Source organism: Pseudorca crassidens, chromosome 10, assembly GCF_039906515.1.
Source record: "Pseudorca crassidens isolate mPseCra1 chromosome 10, mPseCra1.hap1, whole genome shotgun sequence".
NCBI lineage: Eukaryota > Metazoa > Chordata > Mammalia > Artiodactyla > Delphinidae > Pseudorca > Pseudorca crassidens.
The window spans coordinates 54,197,078-54,221,685 of NC_090305.1; the positions used below are offsets into that span (position 1 = coordinate 54,197,078).

At 47.0% G+C, this 24,608-nt stretch overlaps 1 protein-coding gene and 1 long non-coding RNA gene across 2 annotated transcripts in view; both read left to right on the forward strand.

Annotated features, from left to right (window-relative positions):
* LOC137233073 (uncharacterized) overlaps window positions 1-11,146 on the forward strand; it is a 46,119-nt gene extending 34,973 nt beyond the window's left edge. The window contains exons 3-4 of the long non-coding RNA XR_010947282.1: window positions 9,415-9,481; window positions 9,606-11,146. This is a non-coding gene — a long non-coding RNA (uncharacterized lncRNA). The remainder of the gene's footprint in view (window positions 1-9,414; window positions 9,482-9,605) is intronic.
* Window positions 11,147-18,735: 7,589 nt separating this feature from the next.
* Window positions 18,736-24,608, forward strand: part of CMTM8 (CKLF like MARVEL transmembrane domain containing 8) — a 91,886-nt gene continuing 86,013 nt past the window's right edge. Inside the window, exon 1 of the mRNA XM_067753599.1 lies at window positions 18,736-19,017. Within this exon, the coding sequence (XP_067609700.1) occupies window positions 18,871-19,017 (147 nt within the window). The 5' untranslated portion in view covers window positions 18,736-18,870. The remainder of the gene's footprint in view (window positions 19,018-24,608) is intronic.

Consider the following 24,608-nt stretch of genomic DNA (forward strand, 5'->3'; position numbering starts at 1 on the left):
CGTGAGCTTCAGTAGTTGCAGCATGCAGGGTCAGTAGTTGTGGCTCTCGGGCTCTAGAGAACAGGCTCAGTAGTTGTGGTGCACGGGCTTAGTTGCTCCACGCCATGTGGAATCTTCCCAGACCAGGGCTCGAACCTATGTCCCCTGCATTGGCAGGCGGATTGTTAACCTCTGTGCCACCAGGGAAGCCCCGAATTTTTATTCAAAAGACTACTGTATAAAAGGCAGTGGGTTTTTTTGCCTCACCACAGGGCATGTGGGATCTTAGCTCCCCAACCAGGGATGGAACCCATGCCCCCTGCAGTGGAAGCGAGGATTCCTAACCACTGGACTACCAGCACATGGGCTCGTTAGTTGTGGCTCATGGGCTCTGGAGCACAGGCCCAGTAGTTGTGGCGCACGGGCTTTGTTGTTCCCTGGCATGTGGGATCTTCCTGGACCAGGGCTCGAACCCATGTCTCCTGCATCGGCAGGCGGATTCTTAACCATTGCGCCACCAGGAAGTCTCTCAAGGCATTTTGTTTTCGTTTTTGTTTTTTTGCGGTACGCGGGCCTCTCACTGTTGTGGCCTCTCCCGTTGCAGAGCACAGGCTCCGGATGCACAGGCTCGGTGGCCATGGCTCACGGGCCTAGCCGCTCCGCGGCACGTGGGATCTTCCCAGACCGGGGCACGAACCTGTGTCCCCTGCATCGGCAGGCGGACTCTCAACCATTGCGCCAGCAGGGAAGCCCCCTTCAAGGCATTTTTAAAAGCAAAATTGCCCAGCATAATTTTTGAAAGTTCTGTGGGCATTTGGATACATGGAGAAGGTTAAAGAAAATTTGTTCCTGGAACGAGTATGCCATTGATATATTAATTTAATACCAAAGTTAATAAACCAGCTCTAATGGAATAATTATTTGAAAGCTCCTATCCAAATCTTTCCTTTTTCACCCATTGCTATTCCCAGCACTCTTTAAAACTGCTATCCTAGCCACAGCAGATAATTATATATGCTGTCTGGCTTAAGGAGTAAATTAATTTTGCATGTAATTCCCCCCAGAATCTACATGACAGGCAATTGTATTTTATACGTTTTTTTTTCAGAATGGCAATAAATAGCACAAGATAACTGATATGAAACCAACTATTTAAAATCTACTTCCTTAGATATTCCCAGTCCAAAAAGCAAAAGTTTTTCTAGAGGGACTTAGAACCTGTAAAATAAAATTCCTGCATGGGTCTTTAATGGCTGTGCCTATTGATAAATATGTTTGTTTTCCTAAGTCAGCTGCGTGGGGTGAGGTGGGCTGCACACACTCTGTGTACAGAGGCATTTAAAGGAAGCAAAGTCTTGTTTGCCATCCAAAGAGGCCACTCCATGGGGGCAGGTTAGAAATTATATTTGCATGTGTATTGCAGATACCTGAGCCGTAGGTACATTGTGAAAAAAACACCTGAATACTTGTTACATGATATTTTGACAAATATGGGTTGTCCCCTCTCTGGATGCTGGATCCAGGCCGCTATAGGGAAGAGTATTGAATTCAGGTCCTAGTTTTGAGCACCCTGGGTTGCTCTTGTGTGTGTGAAATGAGGGTTTGGAGCCCTATGGTCTCCAGGCCCCCTTCTCACCAAAAGAGTCCAAGCCCAGTCCACAGCCTTAAGGGAATGAATCAGGTGGAGCAGCTGATGCAAACAATTTTCTTTTTTGACAGCTTTTAGGCTTAACTAGATGGCACAGTGTGCCAAAGGGGATGGGGGAGGTGACAAAGGAAGAGATGCTCTAATTCCTATTTGGATCCACAAGGCTCTGCACCTGGCCTGTGAGTCCACCAGGGATGGCCTTCTTTGGGCTACTTAAAGGAATAGATATTCAGAGTAATAACATAAGACCTCAGAAGTCACCTACAACATTGCCTCATTTCCCAACAAATGATAATGATTATTATCACCCAAATAATAATTATTACTAGTAATAAACAGTAAGAAGGCAGACTTGGGACTTCCCTAGTGGTCCAGTGGCTAAGACTCCGTGCTCCCAATGCAGGGTTCGATCCCTGGTCAGGGAAGTAGATCCCACATGCCACAACTAAAGATCCTGCATGCCTCAACTAAAAGATCCCGCATGCCGCACCTAAAGATCCCACGTGCCACAACGAAGATCCCACACGCAGCAATGAATATCGTGTGTGCTGCAACTCAGAGCCAGTGCAGCCAAATAAATAAATAAATATTTTTTAAAGAAGAAAAAAAAGAAGGCAGACTCAGGTTTTGTGGGGTTTTCAGACTCAGGCTTCTGCAATTTTGAGGGCCCTCTTGAAGAAAGAGACACAATTATGAGCACAAAATTAGGCAAGAAATGAAAAGGCGTTGGTAGGGGCCCCCATAGAGCCTTTGGAAGGGCCTGTGCAATTGAGGGACCTGTAGCCTTGATCTTCATGGTAAGTCTACCTTTGATGTCTACGACCAACAGTGTTAGAATGTCAGCTCCAGAGGGTCAGGGATTTTTTTTCTTTATTGACATATAGTTGATTTACAGTATTTCAAGCGAACAGCAAAGTGATTCAGTCATATATATATATATATATATATATATATATATATGACTGAATATATTCCTTATATATATATAAGTAATCCAAGGCACAGAGAGGTTAAGTTAGTTGCCAATGGTCACACAGCTAGAAATGGCAGACCTGCGTGTTCTGGCTTCAGGATCTGTGCTTCTGGCTACACTCCTGCCTCCCAGATAAGGCTCAGGGAAATCCAGGGACCAGCAATAGTTAAAAACAAGCCGGCTTTTATTCATGCCTGAAGTAGTTCCAAGCCTCTGGCATTTGCCTACGGTATGCAGTCCTTAGATACCGCAAATAATGACTGCTCACTAGAAAGGGAGACCAACATGTCTCAGTTTAGTCTTTATTAGAACCCAGACTTAGCTGAAACATATGAGAAAAGGAAAAACGGAGTTAAGTCACACTGTAAACCTAGTTGGAAAAATGGGAAAAATGTTGGGTGCCTTTCCATTCAAAACCAGTGATTTCCAGGGTTCGAGGGAGTTACCTTAATCACTGTCACCCTGCTCTCAGCCCAGCCCTAGACCCAGCCCAGTGAGAGAAACATTTTCCCAAGGAGACTACCTGATATTGGGGAATTCCCTGGCAGTCCAGTGGTTAGCGCTGCATGCTTTCACTGCAAGACCACAGGTTCAATCCCTGGTTGGGGAACTAGGATCCCACAAGCCTTGATGTGCGGCAAAAAAAAAACAAAGCAAAAAAACCAACCTAATTGACATAAATATGATTTAAAAGAAGATTCAAATATATTTAGGTTGCATCCCATTCCCTCCACCACCAAAACAATTTTAAAAATCTTGCTCTGATATTATCAAGGAACTTGCATTCAAAGACATATTTATAAGGAGAATAGCTAGGCCATCCCTCCCGGGAGCGCCATCCATTTCCTTGTATCCTTGGGAAAGTGATTTAATCTTTTTTGATTCTTTATGGTTTTTCCCCTGAAAATTCAATCAAGACACCGATGCTGAGCTGGAGGACTTCCGTTTGCCCCTGTAGTCTCCTCTCTACCCTTTCCCATCCTGCTCTGGTACCAAACTGCTCTTGGAGGCTGCTCTCTTTAGCCACTCGGGAGCCTCAGCAGGAGATTGGAGGGAGGGGAGGGGAGGCCCTTGCAAGGCTGGCACAGGCTGATTGCTTCATCTTCTGTACGATGGCAGCAGAATGTTGTGAGAATCAGGGATTAAGGGAATTGGGAAGCCTGTTTCCCCTACTGGCAGTTAAAGTGAGCCCTCTGGCCTTGGATGAGGCCAGGGAAAGGGTTAGGGAATGGGTACCCATCTGCCACAAGCCCCTGCCTCCCAAAGCCCAAAAAAACACCACCTGTGGCAGGTGAAGAACTAAACCTCTGGGAGAGGAATTAGTCTCAGAACTGAAACTGCTTAAAAGGACCCTGTTGGAAAGCCAGCTGTGTTGGTTATTAAACATCTCTTTAAGATCACAAGTTCAGTGCTTGGCCCTGCCAGTAAGAACTCTAGTGAAAGTATTCCTTGGGCAATTACTACGTGCCAGGCACAAATCCCTTAATTTACACTCACAAAAACCCAGCTAGACCGCATGTATGACTATTATCATCCCCATTTTTCAGGTAAGCGATCTGAAAGTTCAAGTAGAATGCACAAGGTAAAAAAGTTAATCATGGCTGTTCTGGTTAGCTACTACTATGTAGCAAACCATCCCAAAACTTAGTGATGTAAAACAGCCACCGTGTTATCATGTCAGGGATTCACACATGGACTCAACAAATATTTATTGAATGACAGCTGTGTGCCACCTTCTGTGCAAGTCCATGGGGAAGAGGAGCTTGACTCGGTTTGGAAGAAAGACTGCCAGGTAAATGCCCGTCTCCAATAAGGTCATTCCAACAGTGGAGGGTTGTTCACAGTCCAGTGATGGCACGAGGGAGGCCATAACTAAGTCTTCTAGGAAGAACCCACAGAGAAGGACAAGTCTGAATTGGGTCTTTTAAAAGAATTTTTTTTTTTTTAGATGTTGGGGGTAGGAGTTTTATTAATTAATTAATTTATTTTTGCTGTGTTGGGTCTTTGTTTCTGTGTGAGGACTTTCTCTAGTTGTGGTAAGTGGGGGCCACTCTTCATCGCGGTGCGCGGGCCTCTCACTATCGCGGGCTCTCTTTTTGCGGAGCACAGGCTCCAGATGCGCAGGCTCAGTAGATGTGGCTCATGGGCCTAGCTGCTCCGCGGCATGTGGGATCCTCCCAGACCAGAGCTCGAACCCGTGTCCCCTGCATTAAGCAGGCGGATTCTCAACCACTGCGCCACCAGGGAAGCCCTGAATTGGGTCTTGAAGCGCGAGTAGGAGTTTGTCTAGCAGAGACCAGGGAGAAGGGGCAATCAATCCAGGCAGAGGATCAAAAAGCACCACAGCATCCACAAAGAGAAAGCTACCTATTTGTTCTAAAAGTTCGACTTGAACAAAACTGTCTTAGCTTAGATTTCCCCCAGAAGCAGACATGAGATGAGGATTTGAGTACAAGTAGTTTATTCTGGGATCTGAAGGGAACACGAGAAAAGCGCTGCGAAGTGATAAGGGGAAGGGAAGGCGGCCAATAAAGGGAGCATTGTTAAGTCAGTTACAGACTCCGGGCCCCTAAGCTTAATCCCTCGGGAAGCTCTCAGAAGTGGGGTGGAACACACGCCGCAGATTTCTCCCGACCCAGGGATGAGGACGCTGGGCTGCATATGCGCTGACTCCTCAGGGCCACGTTGAGGGGCGCATCTCTGCTTTTTAGCTCAGTGTTCCTCCCTCGTGTAGGCTTGGTCCTCAGTCCAGCTTCCCCTCACAGTATTGAGAAAGGCTTCTCTTTCAACCAATCAGGATGCAGGGGTAGGAGTATCCCGACTGGCTTGAACCAATCAGGGACCAGCCAAGGGGCTGGGGGTGGGGTCAGGCTCATTCTCCCACCTTGGCAACCCCACAATGATGGAGGGATATGATTGATGTTAGAGAGGCAAACTCGAAGTCCAACAAACCCATCCTGTCACACTGGAAGTTACCCTTCGACTTCAAGACCTGGTTCAGGAAGATCTAAGGAACCGTGGCATATTTTCATAGTTCCAGGTGGCTGCTTCTTGGAGCCAGGTATTGGGGAGATGACCCAGTTCCCTGTTCGTTCAGTTTTGTCTCTACTCTGCCGTATTTCATCGGTCACTGGTGCTCCTGAAATCCTACAGATTTAAGTTCTCTGGTTTTGAGTTTCAAAATCTGCCTCAACCCTTTTTAGGAAACGTGATTCTTTCCCAAGAAAAGAAAAACTACGGAGTTGGGGAGATTGAAAGGTGACAAAGAAAAGCCCAGGATTGGGGAGATGGGCATTTGGGGGAGAGCACAGACCCTTTACTGTGAGGCTAATTTGGAGTAAAATAAAACAAAAGAGTCCCCTCCCCCAGCGAAGGTCACCTTGTATAAAAGGACAATTGTTCTGCTATGGTTTTCCATTATTTCCCTCCCAAGCTGTCTGCCCCGCTTGATGGACTCTGGAGTGCTTTTCAGTTCAGCTGCTCAGAGCAGGGCAAAGCATAAACTGAGCAGCCCACTTAAAAAAAGAAAGAAAGAAAAAAACTCTCTCCTGTGTTGTGGATACCGAGGTGTTTGGAAGCCTAATATTTATTCCCCCTTCCCCTGCCCTCAAGCAGTGGCTTGGAGAGAACGCCAGGCTGACACCTAGGGGTACGGCTCTGGAGAGGGAAAGGGTAGAGAGTTGGACAGGCATACGGTCTCCAAATCAATTCTTGTAAAACTTTAAGTCGAATCTTTAGGGCTGTATTTTTGCCTGGAGCTGTTTACCATCCTTAAGCCTACAGCAAATTGTACAAAGCAGGAAAACTGCTTTCTTGGAATTCACCATCCTAACAGAGTAGGATCTTCAGTACTGACTCCCCTACTTGTTTTTTGGCAGGGTGGGTGCGGGGGGTGGGAAACAGGGCGAGAAGTGGGGTGGGGAATGTGGGAAGGGAAGACTCTTAAGGCCATAGTTCTCAAATTTTGCTGCCAATTACCGTCATCTGGGGAGCTCTTCAAAATCCCAATACCCAGGCTGTTCTTCAGCCCAGTTAAATCAGAATCCCTGGGGGTAGGGCCTGGCCTCAGTAGTTTTTAATATTCCCCAGGTGACTCCAATGTGCAGCCAGGTTTGAGAACCAGGGGCTTAAAGCAGTGCTTCTAATATGCACAGAAGCACCCAGGATTTTGTTAAAATGCAGAGTCTAGTCCAGCAGGTCTGAGCAGGGCCCGAGGTTCTGCAGTGCCACTGCTGCAGTGGCTGGTCTAGGGACCACTCTTCACGTAGCAAGATCTTCAGACGTTTCTTTAATATAAGAGAGGAATGGAGCCACTGACAAATCACAGCAAAGCAAACAGCTTTTCAGAACACACAGCTTCCTGCTTAAAAATCTTCCTGAAAATGTTCCTCTTTGCTGTTAAGATACATTGCAAATGCCCTACTATGGCTACGAAGAGTCACCTGGGGAACTTTCCCCAAAACACTGATGCCAGGATTCCATACTCCATCTCATTCAGACCAATTAAATCAAAGTTTCTGGAGGTGGGGATTGGACTTGGACAGTTTTTTAAGTTCCTCAGATGACTGATGTGCAGCTAGATTTGAGGACCCCTTGTACTAAGTCATCTGGCCACTGCTGTTTCCATGGGAATGCCTCCCCACCCCCAATCCACAGGGCTGTGGTGCATCGGCCATCGTTGATTGTATGAGGGGGCAGGCAGTGGGCTTAAACTACACTCTTGGACCCCTTCCCTGGGAAGTTGGGTGGGAGATGCAGATTCCAGCGTGGTCTGGCTGCCCTTGTTAACCCAGGAGAAATGGAGTAGAGAAGTTTTGGCTACCATATCCCTGCAGACAGACCAGGAACAGAGAAAGCTGGTTTCCTGCATGAAACAGGAGAAGAGGCAAAGTGGTACTGAGGACCCAGGGGTCCCCAGGTCTCCCATCTTGAGGCTCTCTATGACCAGAATGAGCGAGACCCTCGGTGACCACCTCCTTTGTCTCTAGAAGAGGGCCAGCTTCTGGGTTGGGGGGTCTTTACGTAATTGTCCCCTGCAACTCAGAAGGTCTGATGTGACCAACAAACCTTGAATAGTCAAATAGGAAAAATCTGTAAAACTCATACTAAACACAGCACTTCTGTATCATCAGCAACTGACCTCTTCCTCTTCTATCCTCCACCATTAAAATTCCTGAAAAATGAGAAGACACTTCACAAGTTTAAAAATAAGGACTGCTAGCTTCTCAAATTTGTTCTCTTTATAGAGGAATCATCAGCCTTGAATTTCTGCAGCTGTGGCTTCTAAATCTAGCCCTCTGTGGATGTTGGGGGTATAATTGCTTGTCTTGCCTGTTTTCTCATCTACAGCATGGAACTAAGAGCACCAATCTGATCAGATTGCTTTGAGGAGTAACTCCTAAAAGGGTATTGATCACATTACACATGTTGTAGAAATGCATCTTATAAATGAGTCAACTTTTCCCAGAGCATCACTGTGGAACAGTGGAAAAGAGGCCTTTGGAGAAGGTTTCTTGAAATCTCAGCCCATCCATCTACGAGCTGTGTGGTCTTAGGCAAGTTTCTTACCTACTCTGAGCCTCAGATTCCTCGTTCCAAATATGGGCTAACAATGCCTATTTGCAGAACTTCTGTGGGGAATGAATGAGACAATGTGTGAAGACAGTAGGTGCTCCAAGACATGTTTCCCTTCCCTCCATGACTTCACTCTTGACCTAAGGTGGATTCGTTAGGTTATGTTCTTACAGTGTTACTGTAACGAAGACTACCTAACCCTAACCCTTCTCTCCCCAAATAGCAATGGTTAAAATCAGATAAAGATTTCTTTCTCTCTCCTGTTACACGCTGAGCATAAGGCATCAGGCTGATGGGTTCTGTGGTGTTGGGTACCCATCCTTTCATCTTGTCCCGCCATCTTCAACAGGTGGCTTCCATTTTGTGGCTTAAGATGGCAATTTCCCACTGGTAGGAAGGAGAGACAGGGCGATGGGGAGTGAGCCTCTCCCCTTTGAAGGCAGGCCTGGAAGTTCTACTCACATTCCACTGGGCTGAATGTGAGCTAGATTTTGGGGTTGAAATCCCAGTTCTACCACTTACCATCTGTGGTCTTGGCCAAGCCAGTTAATTTCTTTGCACCTGTGTTTCCTAATCCTTCATGGGGTTATTGTGAAAATTAAATGTGTTGGTATATCTAAAGCACTTAGAATAGTTACCTGAAACATATGAGACCGTAAGTTGTTATTGTTATTATTATTATTTGTTTAGCTACATGGCCACACCTAACTTTGAGGGAGGCTGGGAAATGTCCTTAACCAGGTGACTGTGTGCCCTGCTAAAACTCTAGAGTTCTGTTATTAAAGGAAGGAGGGGACATCTGAAGACAGCTAGAGTCTCTGTCATGTCAGAGTTGCTAAAATCAGTCCTGTAAAAAGACTTCTGATGAGAAGCGACTGTAATCTCCAATTTGGGCCTAGAAACCCTATGTCAACTCTTCCTTGTGTGATGGGGTGGACATGATCCATTCCTAGAGATGGAGACAATCATCATAACAATAATAACGTGAGAATTCCCTGGTGGTCCAGTGGTTAGGATTTGGCGCTTTCACTGCCCTGGTCTGGGTTCAGTCCCTGGTCAGGGAACTGAGATCCTGCAAGCTGTGCGGCGAGGCCAAAATAATAATAAGAATTAAAAATAAGAATAACGTATGAGGCTCTGTGCCGAGCGCTGTCTCAACTGTCTGTGACAACCTGTTTAGAGGTCCCACAGTACTGTGGTTTTATGAAAAGTACTTCTTTTTACTCTATTCCCGCCTCAGATCTTGTTGCGTGCTTATCAGCTTCCACGCACGAGGCTAGGAGTCCGTGGTGAATTCCATTCTCGAGGTCAGTGAGTTTATAATACATTCCAAAGCTCTCACAGGATGCTCCCCTCTGAAAAGCACAGATCCCACAGTCAGCCCCCACCCCTGACTGTGCCAGGAGACCTAACTGGCTTTTCTGGTTACAGATTCACCAGGTCGAGGGAGGGGAGAAACCCAAGTGCAGTTTGTCATCCATCCGTTAATAAGCCTGATGCTAATATGACTTGGGCTTGTGCAAATGTGGACGTGCTACCCAGGCTTGGAGCCTCTCCCCCACCATCCAAGGCAAGTACATGCTGCGGGCAAAGAAATAGCAACTTACCTGTGAACAAAGTGGATTTGACGTGGGAATTCCAAGACAAATACACAAGGGGGTGATTCTTGGCATTATAAACAGGCAACCCCACAATACATTTTACCTTTTATTTGCCAGCAACTCTTCAAGAATGCATTTAAATGTATCTCTTTGTACAAATGGGGTGTTTCATTGGTGCTTCTCGGACTCTTTGGCTAAAGATCCTAGCTGCCTTTAAATTTCTCAGCATCCTCTCTCTTCAGTCAAACAGTTAATCATCTATAAACAAACCCTCCAATTAATTCTTTCTAAAGCAAAGGTAGTTGGTAAGCAAACACCCACTCCGTAAATTGCTTGCTTAATACGTACCTCTCCAGAGTCTTCTGGAGAGACACTTGTGGGTATAATTGCTCTGATCTTTATCTCTGCCATCCAGTTTTTGGATGTGCTTCTGATTTCATTTGGGAAGGTTCCTGGCGCTTCTTTGGGTGTGGTCAGCTATGTGGGGACAGGTGTTTGCTCATCCAGTACCTGGGTCAGAGGAATTTGCTCGTGGGCACCTAATTAACGCTATTCATTAGCATTAATTAACTTTTATTCATTAAAAGGTGTTGGCAACAGGACCCTCAAATTCACCTCTGTTTCCAATTGTTATAAGAGCCTAGAATTTTTTTCAGTCCTACAAAGCAAAGTCTGTAGGTGAGGCCCATGGAGCCTCCGCAAAGCGATATTCACAAGCACAGGGCATTTTTAGCAGCGGCTGCTTCCGATTTCCCACCGCTTTTGGAACTTCTAGGGCGGCTCCTCCAAACGCACTGGGTCTCCTTTCTGAATCCAGTGCCCAGCCGCGTGGGCCTCATTCTGACACGTTCCAGGGTTTCCATTTGCTTGTGATTGATGCTGTTTTATTGTTTGAATGTGATAAATGGGCCCCTGCAAGGTGCTGCAGGAAAACTTGCCCTTCCTTCCACAAACCTCAGTCATTTTCCACTCTAGGACCTGGTGTGAGGGGTCAACTAAGCTGCCCCTCGGGAGGGAGTGAACGGTACCCACCCCCCCACCTCCCAGTCCTCTTCTTTTTTTTTTTTTTTTGCGGTACGCGGGCCTCTCACTGTTGTGGCCTCTCCCGTTGCGGAGCACAGGCTCCGGACGCGCAGGCTCAGCGGCCATGGCTCACGGGCCCAGCCGCTCCGCGACATGTGTGATCTTCCCGGACCGGGGCATGAACCCGTGTCCCCTGCATCGGCAGGCGGACTCTCAACCACTGCGCCACCAGGGAAGCCCCCAGTCCTCTTCGTGAGCTTTGGTTTGGTGGAAATGTTATATGTATCGTCAATTGAATTTTCTACTTGCTTGTAAAGTACTTGCAGAAAAAGTAAAAAGCTTGACGATCACGAGAGCCTCAAGTACCTGACCTTGACTTTATTCACTCCTCTAGGAAGATGATAACATACACACACACACATGCACCCCTGCAGCTCTCAGTGGCTCGAACAGGAGCGGGTATGGTATGATAACGAGTTTCATAAATGCTCATTGATGGAATTTCTCCCCATCTCCCCCTTTGACCAAGCACAGTGTAATTAATGTTTATGGACCAAATGGAGAGGGAGCAGGCCCATTGCTTTTTACCCTGGACAGCCAGGTGGGCTGAAAACCCAACTCACCATATATCTCAGCAAACACACCGATCCAGTGCTTCCTGATGGGGGAATTGTGTCCTTCCTCTGGAATTTCCTCCTCTATCCGATTCTTTGCTTAGTTAACTTCGAATGGCCCTTGAAAACAGTTAAATGTCTGCTGCTGGAAGAAACAGTCCCTGGTCCCCAGGATGACCATGCTGCCTTCCCACTGTGCAGGCTGACCTTGGGCCCACCCCTGGCCTGGCAGGGATCCCACTCATCACTCATTTACTGCTCTCTCCCCGTTTCTGATGACATATTCAGTAAAGGAAGGGACAGTCGTACAGAGCTGTGTAGTCCAATAGAGCACAGCACATTGTAGATATTAGATCAATGTTTTTTGAGCCAATGGCTGCAGCTAAGAACTCTGGGGAGCCCATCTTTTTCATTGAGATCAAGACCCTTAAGATTTTTATTTTTTATTTTTATTTTTCATTTTATTTTATTTTGGCTCTGCCCAGCTTGTGGGATCTTAGTTCCCTGACCAGGGATCGAACCCGGGCCCTCAGCAGTGAAAGCGCCGAGTCCTAACCACTGGACTGTCAGGGAAGTCCCAAGATTTTTAAAAAATCAAATAGAATTCAACTTAAGGCAGTGCTTGACCCAAAATAAGCCAATGATAAATTAATTACTACTTAGTTATTATTATTACACCTTCTAAACACCTAGTTCTAAATCAGCTGACTCTTAACCCCTCTAAATTTTCCCACTCTTAACCTTCCTCGGCTCCAGAGAACCCTGGTCAACCCTAAGTACCCCTCCACTGATTTCACGTTTCACTCACCTCTCTCTCCTCAGTAGTTCCTCCAGCCCCTCCACCCTCAGAGTCACCCTCAGAGTCACCCTCTCAGACTTCTAGAGGGCCTCCCAGGGGAAGGGAGAGGGAGAGGGGGCTGGGAAGGGAGAAGAGAGCCTTCCCCCTTTGCCTGAATCAGGTGATGCCAACTGATGGTTTCTCAGATTCGTTGTTCAGCCCACAAAGGTGACACATACAGTCTTTTAAAATAATGGACGTTAACTGGCAATATTTAAAAACTGGTATTTTAGTGGTTAGGACTCCAAGCTGTCACTGCCGAGGGCCTAGGTTCGATCTCTGGTCGGGGAACTAAGATCCCACAAGCTGCGCTGTGTGGCTGAAAATAAATAAACTGGGATTTCTAGCAATACTAGGCCCAAAGTTTTGCAAGGTAGCAATCAGGTGGGGTAGAAACCCAGGTGGCCATTTTAGAGCATTCGTGCTCTTGTTCACCACAGACCCCACCATTCTCTATTACATGTCCCTCAACTGAGTTTGAATGTTGGGCTGATTTCACTGCATTTCCAGGTTCCCAAATGTGGATTTATGGTAAGAGGAAAGTGAAATATTTCTGGTCCCTGTTTCTAAAACTAAAACACAAAAATAAAGTGTGACCCAGGTGATCATATGTTTCAAGAAAATGGGAGTGAATGGACTCCTTTGTGTGAGGTAAGAACCTTCTACAAAGTTAATATTTTAAGCCCAAGTGTATCTGGTTAGAAGACCACAATTCAAGAAGCCATTCTGAAACAAAACTGGCTGATACATTTACTTGTTTGACCTTATCTGCTAACCCCAGAGGACTTAAGGCCTCTGGTCAAACTGAGAGAGCATCTTGGAACACAAACAAACAGACCTACAGCTTCATTGGTGAATGGATTTGGGCCCCATGTCTGCCTGTTTTCAAGTTGAGGACAGACCAGACTGACTGGTAGCTTTCAGGACTGAGTGAAAGAACATTCTCACTTCTAAGCCAAACTCCTGCTTTCCCTACAAGACACATTAATAACAAGAGGAGGAGAGACAGGAAGTTCTGGGGTGGATAAACTACAAAATCAAATGTGCTTGGAGAATCTGAACTACAGTTGGAACTAGAGAACCCTATTTGTGATCAACCATAAATAATTATTTTTATTTTCTTAACTTTTGGAAACAGTTTCAGACTAACCAAAAAAATTGCAAAAAAAAAAAAAAAGATTTTCTGTAAACTTTCACCCAGATGCCACAAATATTAACATTTTACATAACAAGAGTATCAAGATTGAAATCATGGGATTAACACTGATACAATGCTGTTATCTAATCTACAAAATTTATTCAGATTTCCCCCACTGTCTCACTGAGGTGTTTTTTTTTTTAATTGTATATTTTTGAATTCACATGTATTTTATTCTATTTTTTAATTTTTTGGCCGAATGGCATGTGGGATCTTAGTTCCCCAACCAGGAATCGAACCCGAACCCTCTGCATTGGAAGCATGGAGTCTTAACCACCGGACGCCAGGGAAGTCCCCTGAGGTTCTTTTTCCAACTCATCTAGCATTTTACCTTGCACTTGGCTCTCAAGTGTGGAACCATTCCTCAGTGTTTCTTTGTCTTTTATGACCTTGATACTTAACAAAATGTCCTTTGATTTTGGTCTGTCTGTTCTTTCCTCATGACTGAAGTCAGGTTATTCATTTTGATAAGAAGACCACAGAAGTGATGTTGCCTTCTCCTCGATGCATCAGATCAGGAGGTACACGCTATCTGATAATACTGACTTTGACATCTGGTGGTGTCTCACAGGTCTCCCTACTGCAGTTACTTATGAATTCATAAGTATTCAAAGGGAAAACTGTATCTTCTGGGGAGATACTTAGAGATGATGTAAATATCCTTTTTTCTCATCATACTTCCACTCACTAATTCTAACATCCATTGATGATTCTTGCCTGAAATTAATTAATTTTAAACTAGAATAATAATGAAGAGAAACGAGTGTTAGAGGAATCTATAAAAAATTCTTATAAATGAGAATGTCCCTTGGTCCTCTTTCAGATAGTAGGTAAAAGTCACAAGGTGTCCACTTTTTCACTGAATTATTGATGAGCCTTGGGTCCCTATGGAATGGCCTGGGCTCCACGGATTCTTGGCAATGCTACATCTCATAGCTTTTTTCTTGGGTAATATGGCCTAGTGGAAACCATATTTCAGACTCTGTATAAACCCTCAACAACCCACACGAGAACCTTCTTCCATGCAAACAGATCTCCTTAGATTTCTCTGTATCTGTTTGTACCTGGCCTACTCATGCTGGCACTTGTGGTGTCACTTCGCCTGTTCCTATAGGCTGGGTGATGTCTTTCTTACCTGTCCACCTTCTCCTCCCTTTTAGTGAATTAGATACCTCCTACAAGTCTAAGCTCAAAGCTCTGTTCTGCTTGAAGTCTTTTATAGGAGGGCAGGGCCTACCTTTTCTTCCTCTGATATTTTTCTGCATTTAAGAATAAAGTTTGGGGGACTTCCCTGGTAGGGCAGTGGTTAAGAATCCACCTGCCAATGCAGGGGACATGGGTTCGAGCCCTGGTCTGGGAAGATCCCACGTGCCACGGAGCAACTGAGCCTGTGCGCCACAACTACTGAAGCCAGTGCGCCTAAAGCCTGTGCTCAGCAACAGGAGAAGCCACCACAATGAGAAGCCTGCGCACTGCAACAAAGAGTGGCCCTGCTCACAACTAGAGAGGGCCCGCACGCAGCAACGAAGACCCAATGCAGCCAAAAATAAATTAATTAATCAACTAAAAAAAAAAACACAGGTGTGAATTTTCATGACTTTGGATTTGGCAATGGAGTCTTAGATATAAAATCCAAAGCATGAGCAACAAAAGAAAATAAGCTAGACTTCATCATTAAAAAAAAAGAATAAAGTTTGGGTTTCAGCATTCATTCAATACCTCCTCTGGTGGGGAGGGAGATATAGAAGGGTAGTTCATAGTCCCTCAAGAAGTGGTAAAGAGAGGTGCATAAAATGAATGAATTCTAAAGCAAAGAAGAAAAGAATAAGCTTTATGGAAATCTAATGGAAATCACAGAAAAGGTGGCTTTTGAAATGGGCCCAAAGGATGTAGATTTGAGCTGTGGGTGAAGGTAGGAGGCTTTCTAGGCTGAGAAGAGCTGGTTATGGACATAAAGTGGTCACACCTACAGAGACATGTGAAAATGTATTTGGAGTTGGAATGGGAAGCATTCTAGAGCAGTTTGGGAAAAGGGCTGGAAGCATGAGGTGTGCCACCTCCTAGTGGCTTTTATAGTGTGCACAGTGGGACATTAACCCAGATCTGAGCCTGGGGTTTCAGGACAATAATTCTTGCAGGTAGATGAAGGGTGGATTGTATAAACATGTCGTTGGAGGAATGGACATCCCATCAGGAGGCTTCCAGGCAGAAGATGAGCACCTGAATTTAGGCAGCAGTTGGAAAGGAGCAGCCCATTTGTCAACAACCAGTGTATAATTGCTTCTTTGTAATTCTGAAATCTAAGAAGCTGAAAACCAAAAGTTTCAAGTTTGCAGAAAATGTATTTGGTAGAAACATACGACTTAACCTGGTGTGAAGTTATGCTGTGAAGTTATTCATTGTCTTTTTTAATCCCACTTAATGGATTAAAAAATGAAAGGCCGTGGATTAAAAGCAAAGGCCACAGTCCTTTGCTGCTTCTCTCATCCAGACATGGTGTCTATTTCCCCTCTGTTTGAATCAGGCTGCCCTTATCACTGGCTTTGACCAATAGAATGTGGCAGAAATTTCAAGGCTGGATCTTAAGAGATCTGCAGCTTCTGCTTATTTTTCCCCTCTTGGAAGCCAACTACTGTGTAGAAGTCCAACTACTCTGAACCCACCATGCTATGAGGAAGCCTAATAAGCTTCATGGAGAGAGAGAGAGGCCAGGTAGAGGGGCACTGAAGTGCCAGAAAGGGAGTGAACAGAATGTGAGTGAAGGCTTTTCAGCCTTTCCACACCTGCCCTGCCACCGGCCGAAAACAGCTGAGTTAATGACTCCAACCAACACCCTGCGGAGCAGAAGACTCTGCCAGCCAAGCCCCGCCCAAATTCCTGACCCACAGATTCATGAGTAAGATGGTTGTTATTTTATTATTTTTATTTTTTTTGCGGTACGCGGGCCTCTCACTGCTGTGGCCTCTCCCGTTGCGGAGCACAGGCTCCGGACGCGCAGGCTCAGCGGCCATGGCTCACGGGCCCAGCTGCTCCGCGGCATGTGGGATCCTCCCAGACCGGGGCACGAACCCGTGTCCTCTGCATCGGCAGGTGGACTCTCAACCACTGCGCCACCAGGGAAGCCCTAGATGGTTGTTAGTTTAAACCACTGATGTTTGGGAGCATTTATCACACTGCAGTAGATAAGCCAAACACACACTTAATTCATTCACGTATTTTCATTGCCGGAAACTAGTGTATTTGATGAAAGTACCACTCCAGACCTCACTGAAGGTGTTATATGATGTATGGTATATGTACATTTTTACCTTTCTAAATTAAAGATCTGAGTTTTGAAATCCATTTGGCCTCTGAGAAGGGCTTGCCCTTTGTAATACAGAAATAGAGCTGTTTCGACTTCCTTCCTGCCTTCGTTATAGGTCCTGCATGATGCCACAGACAGCTTCTCCAGCCATTCCATGTGTGTATCTCTTACTTCCACAGCTGCAAAATTGGTTTCTCTAAACCAGTAGCTCTCAAACTTCTCTAAACCAGTAGCTCTCAAACTTCAGTATGTATCAGAGTCTCCTGGAAGGCTGGTTCAAAAACAGCTTCCTGGCGTCTGCCCTCAGAGTTTCTGATTCAGTGGGTCTAGGGGCTTGAGAACTTGCATTTCTGAGAGTTCCTGGTTGATACTGATGCTGCTGGTCCGGGTACCACACGTTGGGAACGGCTGCTCTCGGGGAAAGGGCTATATTTCTTATTCTCTTTACCCACCAGCCCAAGATGCTTAGCAAATGCTCATAGATGGAATTTCTCTAAATCGTCGTCTTTGTAATGCTTTTGAAGCCTTAACTTTTTACTCCCTGAGGTCCTCCTGAGTAGGCCCTAGACTAAAAGAAACGAATTCCTTGTTTTGTTTTATTAGATCGTATGCAATAGTTTTTGCTTTCTCTGCTCAGCTGATAGGACATTGTGGCAAAAAATGTCCCTTCTGATCTTTTTTAGACGTGTCTTGGGGACGGATAAGACAGATGCGGTGACTCCAGAGCGACGCTTTATTTGTGAACAAGGATTATTTCCTTTCCTTTTGGGGGTTTCTGAATAAAATAGAACGTTTCTTGCCATCCTTTCACAATACAAAAGGAGAGAGCGCCATGAAGATGCTTTTGTTGGCAAGGCGCCCATGTACGCATTTTACAGATGGCACCACTGAGGCACAGAGAGGTGGAGGCCCTTGCTCCTGGTCACACAGCTGAGAAATGCAAGTGCCGGTGTTGGAGCTCGGGTCAGCCCGACCCTCTAACAAGCTGCCTCACTGTGTAGGGCTCCCTCATCCTCTCCCGCACCCCAGGAAAATACAGCCCGTTAGTCAGAAACTTCAGTTTGCACAACACACACACACCGTTCAAGCTTTCCTCCAACATTTCCTCCCGAGGGTTATGGGACACTGACTCATCATGACCAGGGATCCCAAATATCTCCCCGCTCTTATCTCCGGGCCAGGTGCCGGCCCCGAGGCTCCACGGATCCCGGCGATCGAGCCACTGCGAGCGCCAAGAAGCATCTCGCTTTCCAAACCCGGCGAAAAAGTTGGTTCCTCAAATTTGTTCCTGGCAGGAGGGGCAAGAAATCACGCCAGGCTTCGGCAGCGGAAGCGGCGGCAGGGGGAGAAGCTCTGGTTGGACCGTCCCGGCGGCCTCGCATCGATCTCGGGTCTAAGGTCCGGCCGGATCGTAATTCCAGCCGCTCTTACGCCCCTAGAGTCACCGCCCCTTCCCACACCCTCCATTCCCGGAGCCGCAGGGCCCGGAGGCCTGGCTCTCCCCGGGGTCCAAGGACCCAGGGCTGGCCGCCGCCAGGTGGAAGGAGACAGGTTAACGGCGGCCCGCCCCCGGGAGGCGGGGCCTGGCGGAGCGGCCGCGACCCCCGCCCTCCCTCCCCCCACTCCCCGCGCCCTCCCCCCCTCCCGCAACTCCCCGCGCCCTCCTGCCCCAACTCTCCGTGCAGCCTGCCGCCCCGCGAGCGCTAGCGCGCCCTCCGTCCTTGAGCCCCGCAACAGGTGAAGCGGCCGCCACTCCTCGGCGCCTCCGCGGGGCGGTCTCTCCCCGCTAGCCGCGCGCCCGCCCCTCTCCACGCCCCCTCCCCTCCGCCCGGCCTTCGCCGCCTCCCTTGGCTGCTGGCGGCCTCCCCTCGCCCGGTCTCCTGCTCCGGGGCCCCCGCGCAGGCCGAGAGCCCGCGCGCCTAGGAGCAGGGGAGGCCGCGCACTCTACGGACACGCACTGTGGCCGGACGGATCCAGGCGGTTCCCCCCGCGCGCCCTGGGCCCCGCGCCGCCGCGCTCCCCTCCCCCCCCGCCGGTGTCCCCGGGCTCAGGGCCGCGCGGCCAGCCCCGACGCGCCGGGGGTCCCCGAGGCGGGGCCGGCCCGGCCGGGGCGCGACGATGGAGGAGCCGCAGCGCGCCCGCTCGCACACCGTCACCACCACCGCCAGCTCCTTCGCGGAGAACTTCTCCACCACCAGCAGCAGCTTCGCCTACGACCGCGAGTTCCTCCGCACCCTGCCCGGACTCCTCATCGTGGCGGAGATCGTGAGTGCCTCCGGGCGGGCTGGGCTGGGGGCAGGGGCGCAGGTGGGCCCCGCGCCGTGCTCCTCGCCTGGGAGCTTGTTCACATGCTCGGGAGGGCTTCGAAGGAATCCTTTTTGCTCAGCCTCTTCTTCATCCCCAGGTGCCGAACTCAGAGACCCCCTCTCTGAACGAGGTCTCATCACCTTGGGCTCTTTTGGGGGAGACGGTCGTGACCCTTGGGAGGTCCGTTGGAGAGAAACTCGACTTGCTGGGTCCTCTCTGTGGTCGTGGTGTGTTCTGAGAGCAGGATGCTTGGTGGGCATTGAGTTTGTGTTAATGAGTGTCAGGGACACCTGGCGCCTCCCTTATCTGCTCTCTACCTGGGTGGCCTTTTCCCTAAAAGAAAAACTTTACGAAGATCAGAGGAGAGGAGAAGACTTTTTCTTTTTTTAAATTTATCTCCCTGGTAGTAAAATCGAGGTGAATCAGGAGACATTTACTGAATAAAATCTGAGGGTCTCCTGTCTGGTGCTCTTTGAAGACCAAAGGGTCTCCTGTTTGGTGCTGTGCACATCCTGGTTTAAGACTCAGAACGTTCCTGGGGAGGAGGCCGGGCATGTGCCTTCTCCTCTCCATAGGAAGACATGGAGGCTGAGAGGTCGAGTGATCGCCCCTTAGGTCCCATCGTGGCTGAGAAAGGACGCCGGCCGTGTTAGCAGCTAGTGATTGCCACTATTTATTGTCTTCATCCTGTGCCAGGGTCTCGTCAAGCGCTTTAGATGCCTTCGTGCTCTCATGTACCACACAACAACCCTATCCTGTGAATGTAGCTTTAATTATTATCTCATTTTACATGTGAAGAGACTGAGACTCAGAGAGAGGAAGTAGGTCGCACCTGGGGGTGGTGGAGGTGGGATTCAAACCCAGGCCTGCCTTACTCCAGAGTCCTGCTCTTAACTGCCAAGGGGCATCCCTTGCAGCTGTCTAAGCAGCGCCCCTTTTGCTGTATCTCGTATACTTTCACTTAAACATTTGTGGGATTGAAATCTAGCCTATATGGGGCCATGATGGTGCCGAAGTGACTGAGGACCCCAGCGGTTCCTCTGAGAAACCTTCAGCAAAACCTGTGCACATCAAGTAGCTTGCTTGCTCCTCCAGAGCCTCAGAGCCCAACCCAGACCAACTGAATCAATCCCAGGTGTATCCAGTGCACGAGGAGTTTGAAGTGTTGGCTTAGCCCATGCCCCAGCTGGTTCTCTCAGCTGGTTGCCCCAGCTGGTTCCCCCAGCTGGCATTGAGGCCTTCAGGAGATCCAAAAAAAAAGCTGGGGTATTGGAATCACTGTGCAGGGCCTGGCTTATAGGAATTCAACAAATATTTGCTGTGTGAATGAAGGAGTTGGCAGGCTCCCCTGCTCCAGCAGAAAGAGCAGAAGCTAAAATGACAGAGATGGGGCTTCTACCCTGTGGTGGATGTGGACCAGGCTTAAAGTAAAACACCTCTTGTTTTCTGATTTATGGTCAATAAACTCCATGTTACATACTTTTTCCGAAAGTTGGAAAGTGAAAGAAAAAATGTAAATGGTCCACAATCGCGTTACTAGAAATAACCACTGTTGATGTTGGCATGTATACTTTACGATTTCAATACTTTTTTTAAAATTTGTTTGTTTTTTGCGGTACGCGGGCCTCTCACTGTTGTGGCCTCTCCCGTTGCGGAGCACAGGCTCCGGACACGCAGGCTCAGCGGCCATGGCTCACGGGCCCAGCCGCTCCGCGGCATGTGGGATCTTCCCGGACCGGGGCACGAACCCGTGTCCCCTGCATCGGCAGGCGGACTCTCAACCACTGCGCCACCAGGGAAGCCCCTCAATACGTTTTTTGAAAAAAATGGAAAAATATGCAGGAAAAATTGTCCTTATTACTAGTAGAGTTGGGTTTTTATTTTTAACACGTCTGTATATGCACAAGTTTTAAAGAGTCATGGTTCTACGGGTAAAAATGTAAGTTTCCCCCACCATCGCTGGTTCTTGATTCCCCCCGCTCCCCCAAATTGTAGATGTTATTCAGTGGCTTCCCATTCTGAAAGATGAGGCTTTAGCTCTCTTGGACCACCTCTTTCCCACCCCCATTATACATACACCTTTCCTGTCTTTGGGTTACATCACTAACCAGTGCTACCTTAGGATACAGGAAACCCTGTTCACGGAGCCACTGAGTGGTCTGTGAGTGCTTTTCCTTTTCTGCCCAATTTCTTGTTTTCCCTGCAGTTTGTAATTCTATTTCTGTGTTTTAGTTCTCTAGATATTTAGACACTAACTTTACCTTAGTTGTTTGAATCCCCTCTCTGGAAACTGAGACACAGCAGGTACTCAGTCAGGGTCATCCTTCTGACCAATCCTCTCTGGGAGCTACTCACCTCCTCCCACCCAGCCTGCTCACCTGGGCACAGCTAATGGCCTGGGATCTCCTGCGTGTCACCCTGGAGATTCTCTTCCCCTCTCTCCTGGGTTGGACCCCCTCCTTCCCATGACCTGTGCCCTTCTCTGTCTTGACTCACTGCCGCTAGGGGAATACACAGCCTCTGGTAGTCTCCTGAGAAAGGATGTGTGTGTAAATCGAGATTTGCATCTTTCAAAATATCTTGATTCCACTGTTACACATAATTAATAGGTTGACTATGTAAAGAATGGTAGATTGGAAATTGTTTTCCCTCAGAATTTTGAAAGTATTCCTCTGTTATCTTCTAGCTCTTATAATTCTTTAAGAAAAATTCCAATTCTTGATCCCCACCCCCCACCCTTTCTGGAAGCTTGTAGAATCTTCTTTCTCCCCAGAGATCTGTAACATCATAATGATGTGCCTTCATAGGAGGCACTAAGGACCTGGTGTGTTCTCTCAATCAGGAAAACTCATGGACGTTTAAGGAGATTTTTTTTAAATGGAATTTTTATCTTTCCATTTTCTTAGTTTTTTTCCTGAAATTCCTTTTATACTTTTTTTCCCCTACGCATGTATTTTCTTATAATTTTTCTCATGGATTTAACTGCTGTGTTTACTTACCATGAACATTTTTCAGGGTCTTGGATCTCTTGCATTATTACAGTTTTCTGTCATATAGAAGTACTATATTTGATTTCCTCAGCTTTCTGTTTTAAAACTAACATGTTCTAGGTTTTACTAGTATAGCCAGTGGTGTAGCAATCTTCCTGTTTTTCCCTCTCTTTCCACACTTTTCCGGTGACTTTCTTTTCTTTTTTTTAATTAATTAATTTTATTTATGTATTTATTCTTGGCTGTGTTGGATCTTCGTTGCTGCGCATGGGCTTTCTCTAGCTGCAGCGAGCGGTTGCTACTCTTCATTGCGGTGCGTGGGCTTCTCATTGCGGTGGCTTCTCGTTGCAGAGCACGGGCTCTAGGCACGCAGGCTTCAGTAGTTGTGGCACATGGGCTCAGTAGTTGTGGCTCGCGGGCTCTAGAGTTTAGGCTCAGTAGTTGTGATGCACAGGTTAGCTGCTCTGCGGCATGTGGGATCTTCCCAGAACAGGGCTCAAACCCTTGTCCCCTGCATTGGCAGGCAGATTCTTAACCACTGTGCCACCAGGGAAACCCTCCAGTTGACTTTATTGAGGGAAAGTTCCTTAAAGTATATATTGATGTGTCAAAGGGTATACAAATTTACATATTCTGTTTTGATATATATCCTGAAGTTATCTTTCCCCAAAGCTGTATTAATTTAAACTGTCATTAGTAATGTGAGCCTATTAAACTAAAAATATTTTTTTACATTAGAAGAACTTTTAAAATTAAAAATGCTAAGGACCACCCTAAATAGTATACTATGTTTTATTGACCCAAGATCGTTTTTTGTTCATGTTTTAATATCTGGGTCAGGATGCAGCTTACAATGGATGGTTTCTTGAACTTAGTGAAAAATTGTACCACTGCTTCTTTATCCCAGGATGGCGGCAGGGCGGTTTCAAACTATTACTCTTCCAGCCCTGAGATTAAGTTAGACCTGCCCCCAGAAGAATGCTACTTTCTGCCTTGAAAATACAAAATACTGAGACAAAGAATTGCTAAGAACCTGACTCCCTGCTTGAGCCTGGGGGAAGTAATAGAGAACAAAACACAATGTTTCCCCAAACCTGTTGTCAAAATCCCTTGCCCTGGCTTTCTCACAGGGGTGAGTGGTAATAGGTAAACCTGCTAAAATACTCTAGGCTGTGCCAATGTAGCATCGTGTAGAAACCAAATTGTAATGGTTTCCTTCCTTTTAAAGTTTTATAACAAGCTGGAAGCAATCTAGTACTTGACCTGTGACTCGTAGGACGCTGTGATCTCATAACAGTTATGAGTATATGAAGAATAAAAGTGATTTGTCAGAAGGTGAGTTAATCTCATCCTTCCTGTTATTGGTGACTTCAAAATGAGTTATGTCATCCGTGTAATAATGTCAGATCGCCTTTCATTTACTTACTGTCATGAGCAAAGTTAGGGGAAGGACAAAATAGGGTTTCCCGAGAGCTGGAATCTAAATTATTCTATCCTGTTGAGTTCTTTTTAAAGAATAGTGAACATATTTTTTCTGCTTCACAAAAAACAATACCTAGTCTTGGTAGAAAAATTATAAAAATACAGGTAAGAAAATAAAAACACCCTTTAATTCTCACCCTCACGGTGGTTACTATCAGGCATGGTACCAACCCATGTCTGGGAGTGGGGAGGCTTTTCAAAAATTTTTGGTTATTGTAATGCCTGAGGTTTCTATTGGTGTTTAGTGCCCTGGGGGCCAGGGAGGCTAATGTCCTAAAGTGCCTGGGGCAGTACCCAACCATGAAGAATTGCTTTGCCAGCTGCCAACAGCACCACCGTTGAGGAACTCTGGGTGAACCACTGTTTACCCCTTGGAGTAAACCATTCTAGAGTTTCTTAAGTGGTTGTATGTTACTTATCTTTATTTTTTTTTAAATGTAGTCACTTGTAAACTACTCCTTGTTTACTGCTGTGACCATCTGTGCTGGACATCTTCCATTTGTTACTTGGATGCACTCTCCACCCGGCTCTCCACCCTGCAGGCTGACTTGCACGGATCGTGTCCAGGGTCCCCTCTGATGTCCCACTGGATTCCGATGTCCTCCCGGCACCCGCAGGAGGCTGTAAGGTGGGAGGGGAGCAGGTTCCTGGGATTCCTCCCTGCTGGGGCTCAGCAGCCTGGCTGTGTCCCTCCGTGCTGGGCGGGCCGTCTGGCAGCCCTCTGCACTCGGCTGTTTTCCCTGGCTCTGCTGACTGGTCACTCCCAGCCGCTTCCTCTTGCCAGGCACTGCGCTATGGCTTGTGGTCTTCTGCACCCTGCTTTCTAAATAAGACCTTTATTAAACTCTGCTCAGATTACCCAATCTAAATGTGCCAGTTTCTGGGGAGACCTGATAAGTTACCTTTCCCCATCAGTGATTAATTTCTTCTGGCATTCTTTTTTCTTTTTTTTTAATTTATTTATTTTTGGCTGATTGGGTCTTTGTTGCTGCACCGCAGGCTTTCTTCTAGTTGCGGTGAGTGGGGGCTGCTCTTCGTTGCGGTGCACGGGCTTCTCTTGTTGTGGAACATGGGTTG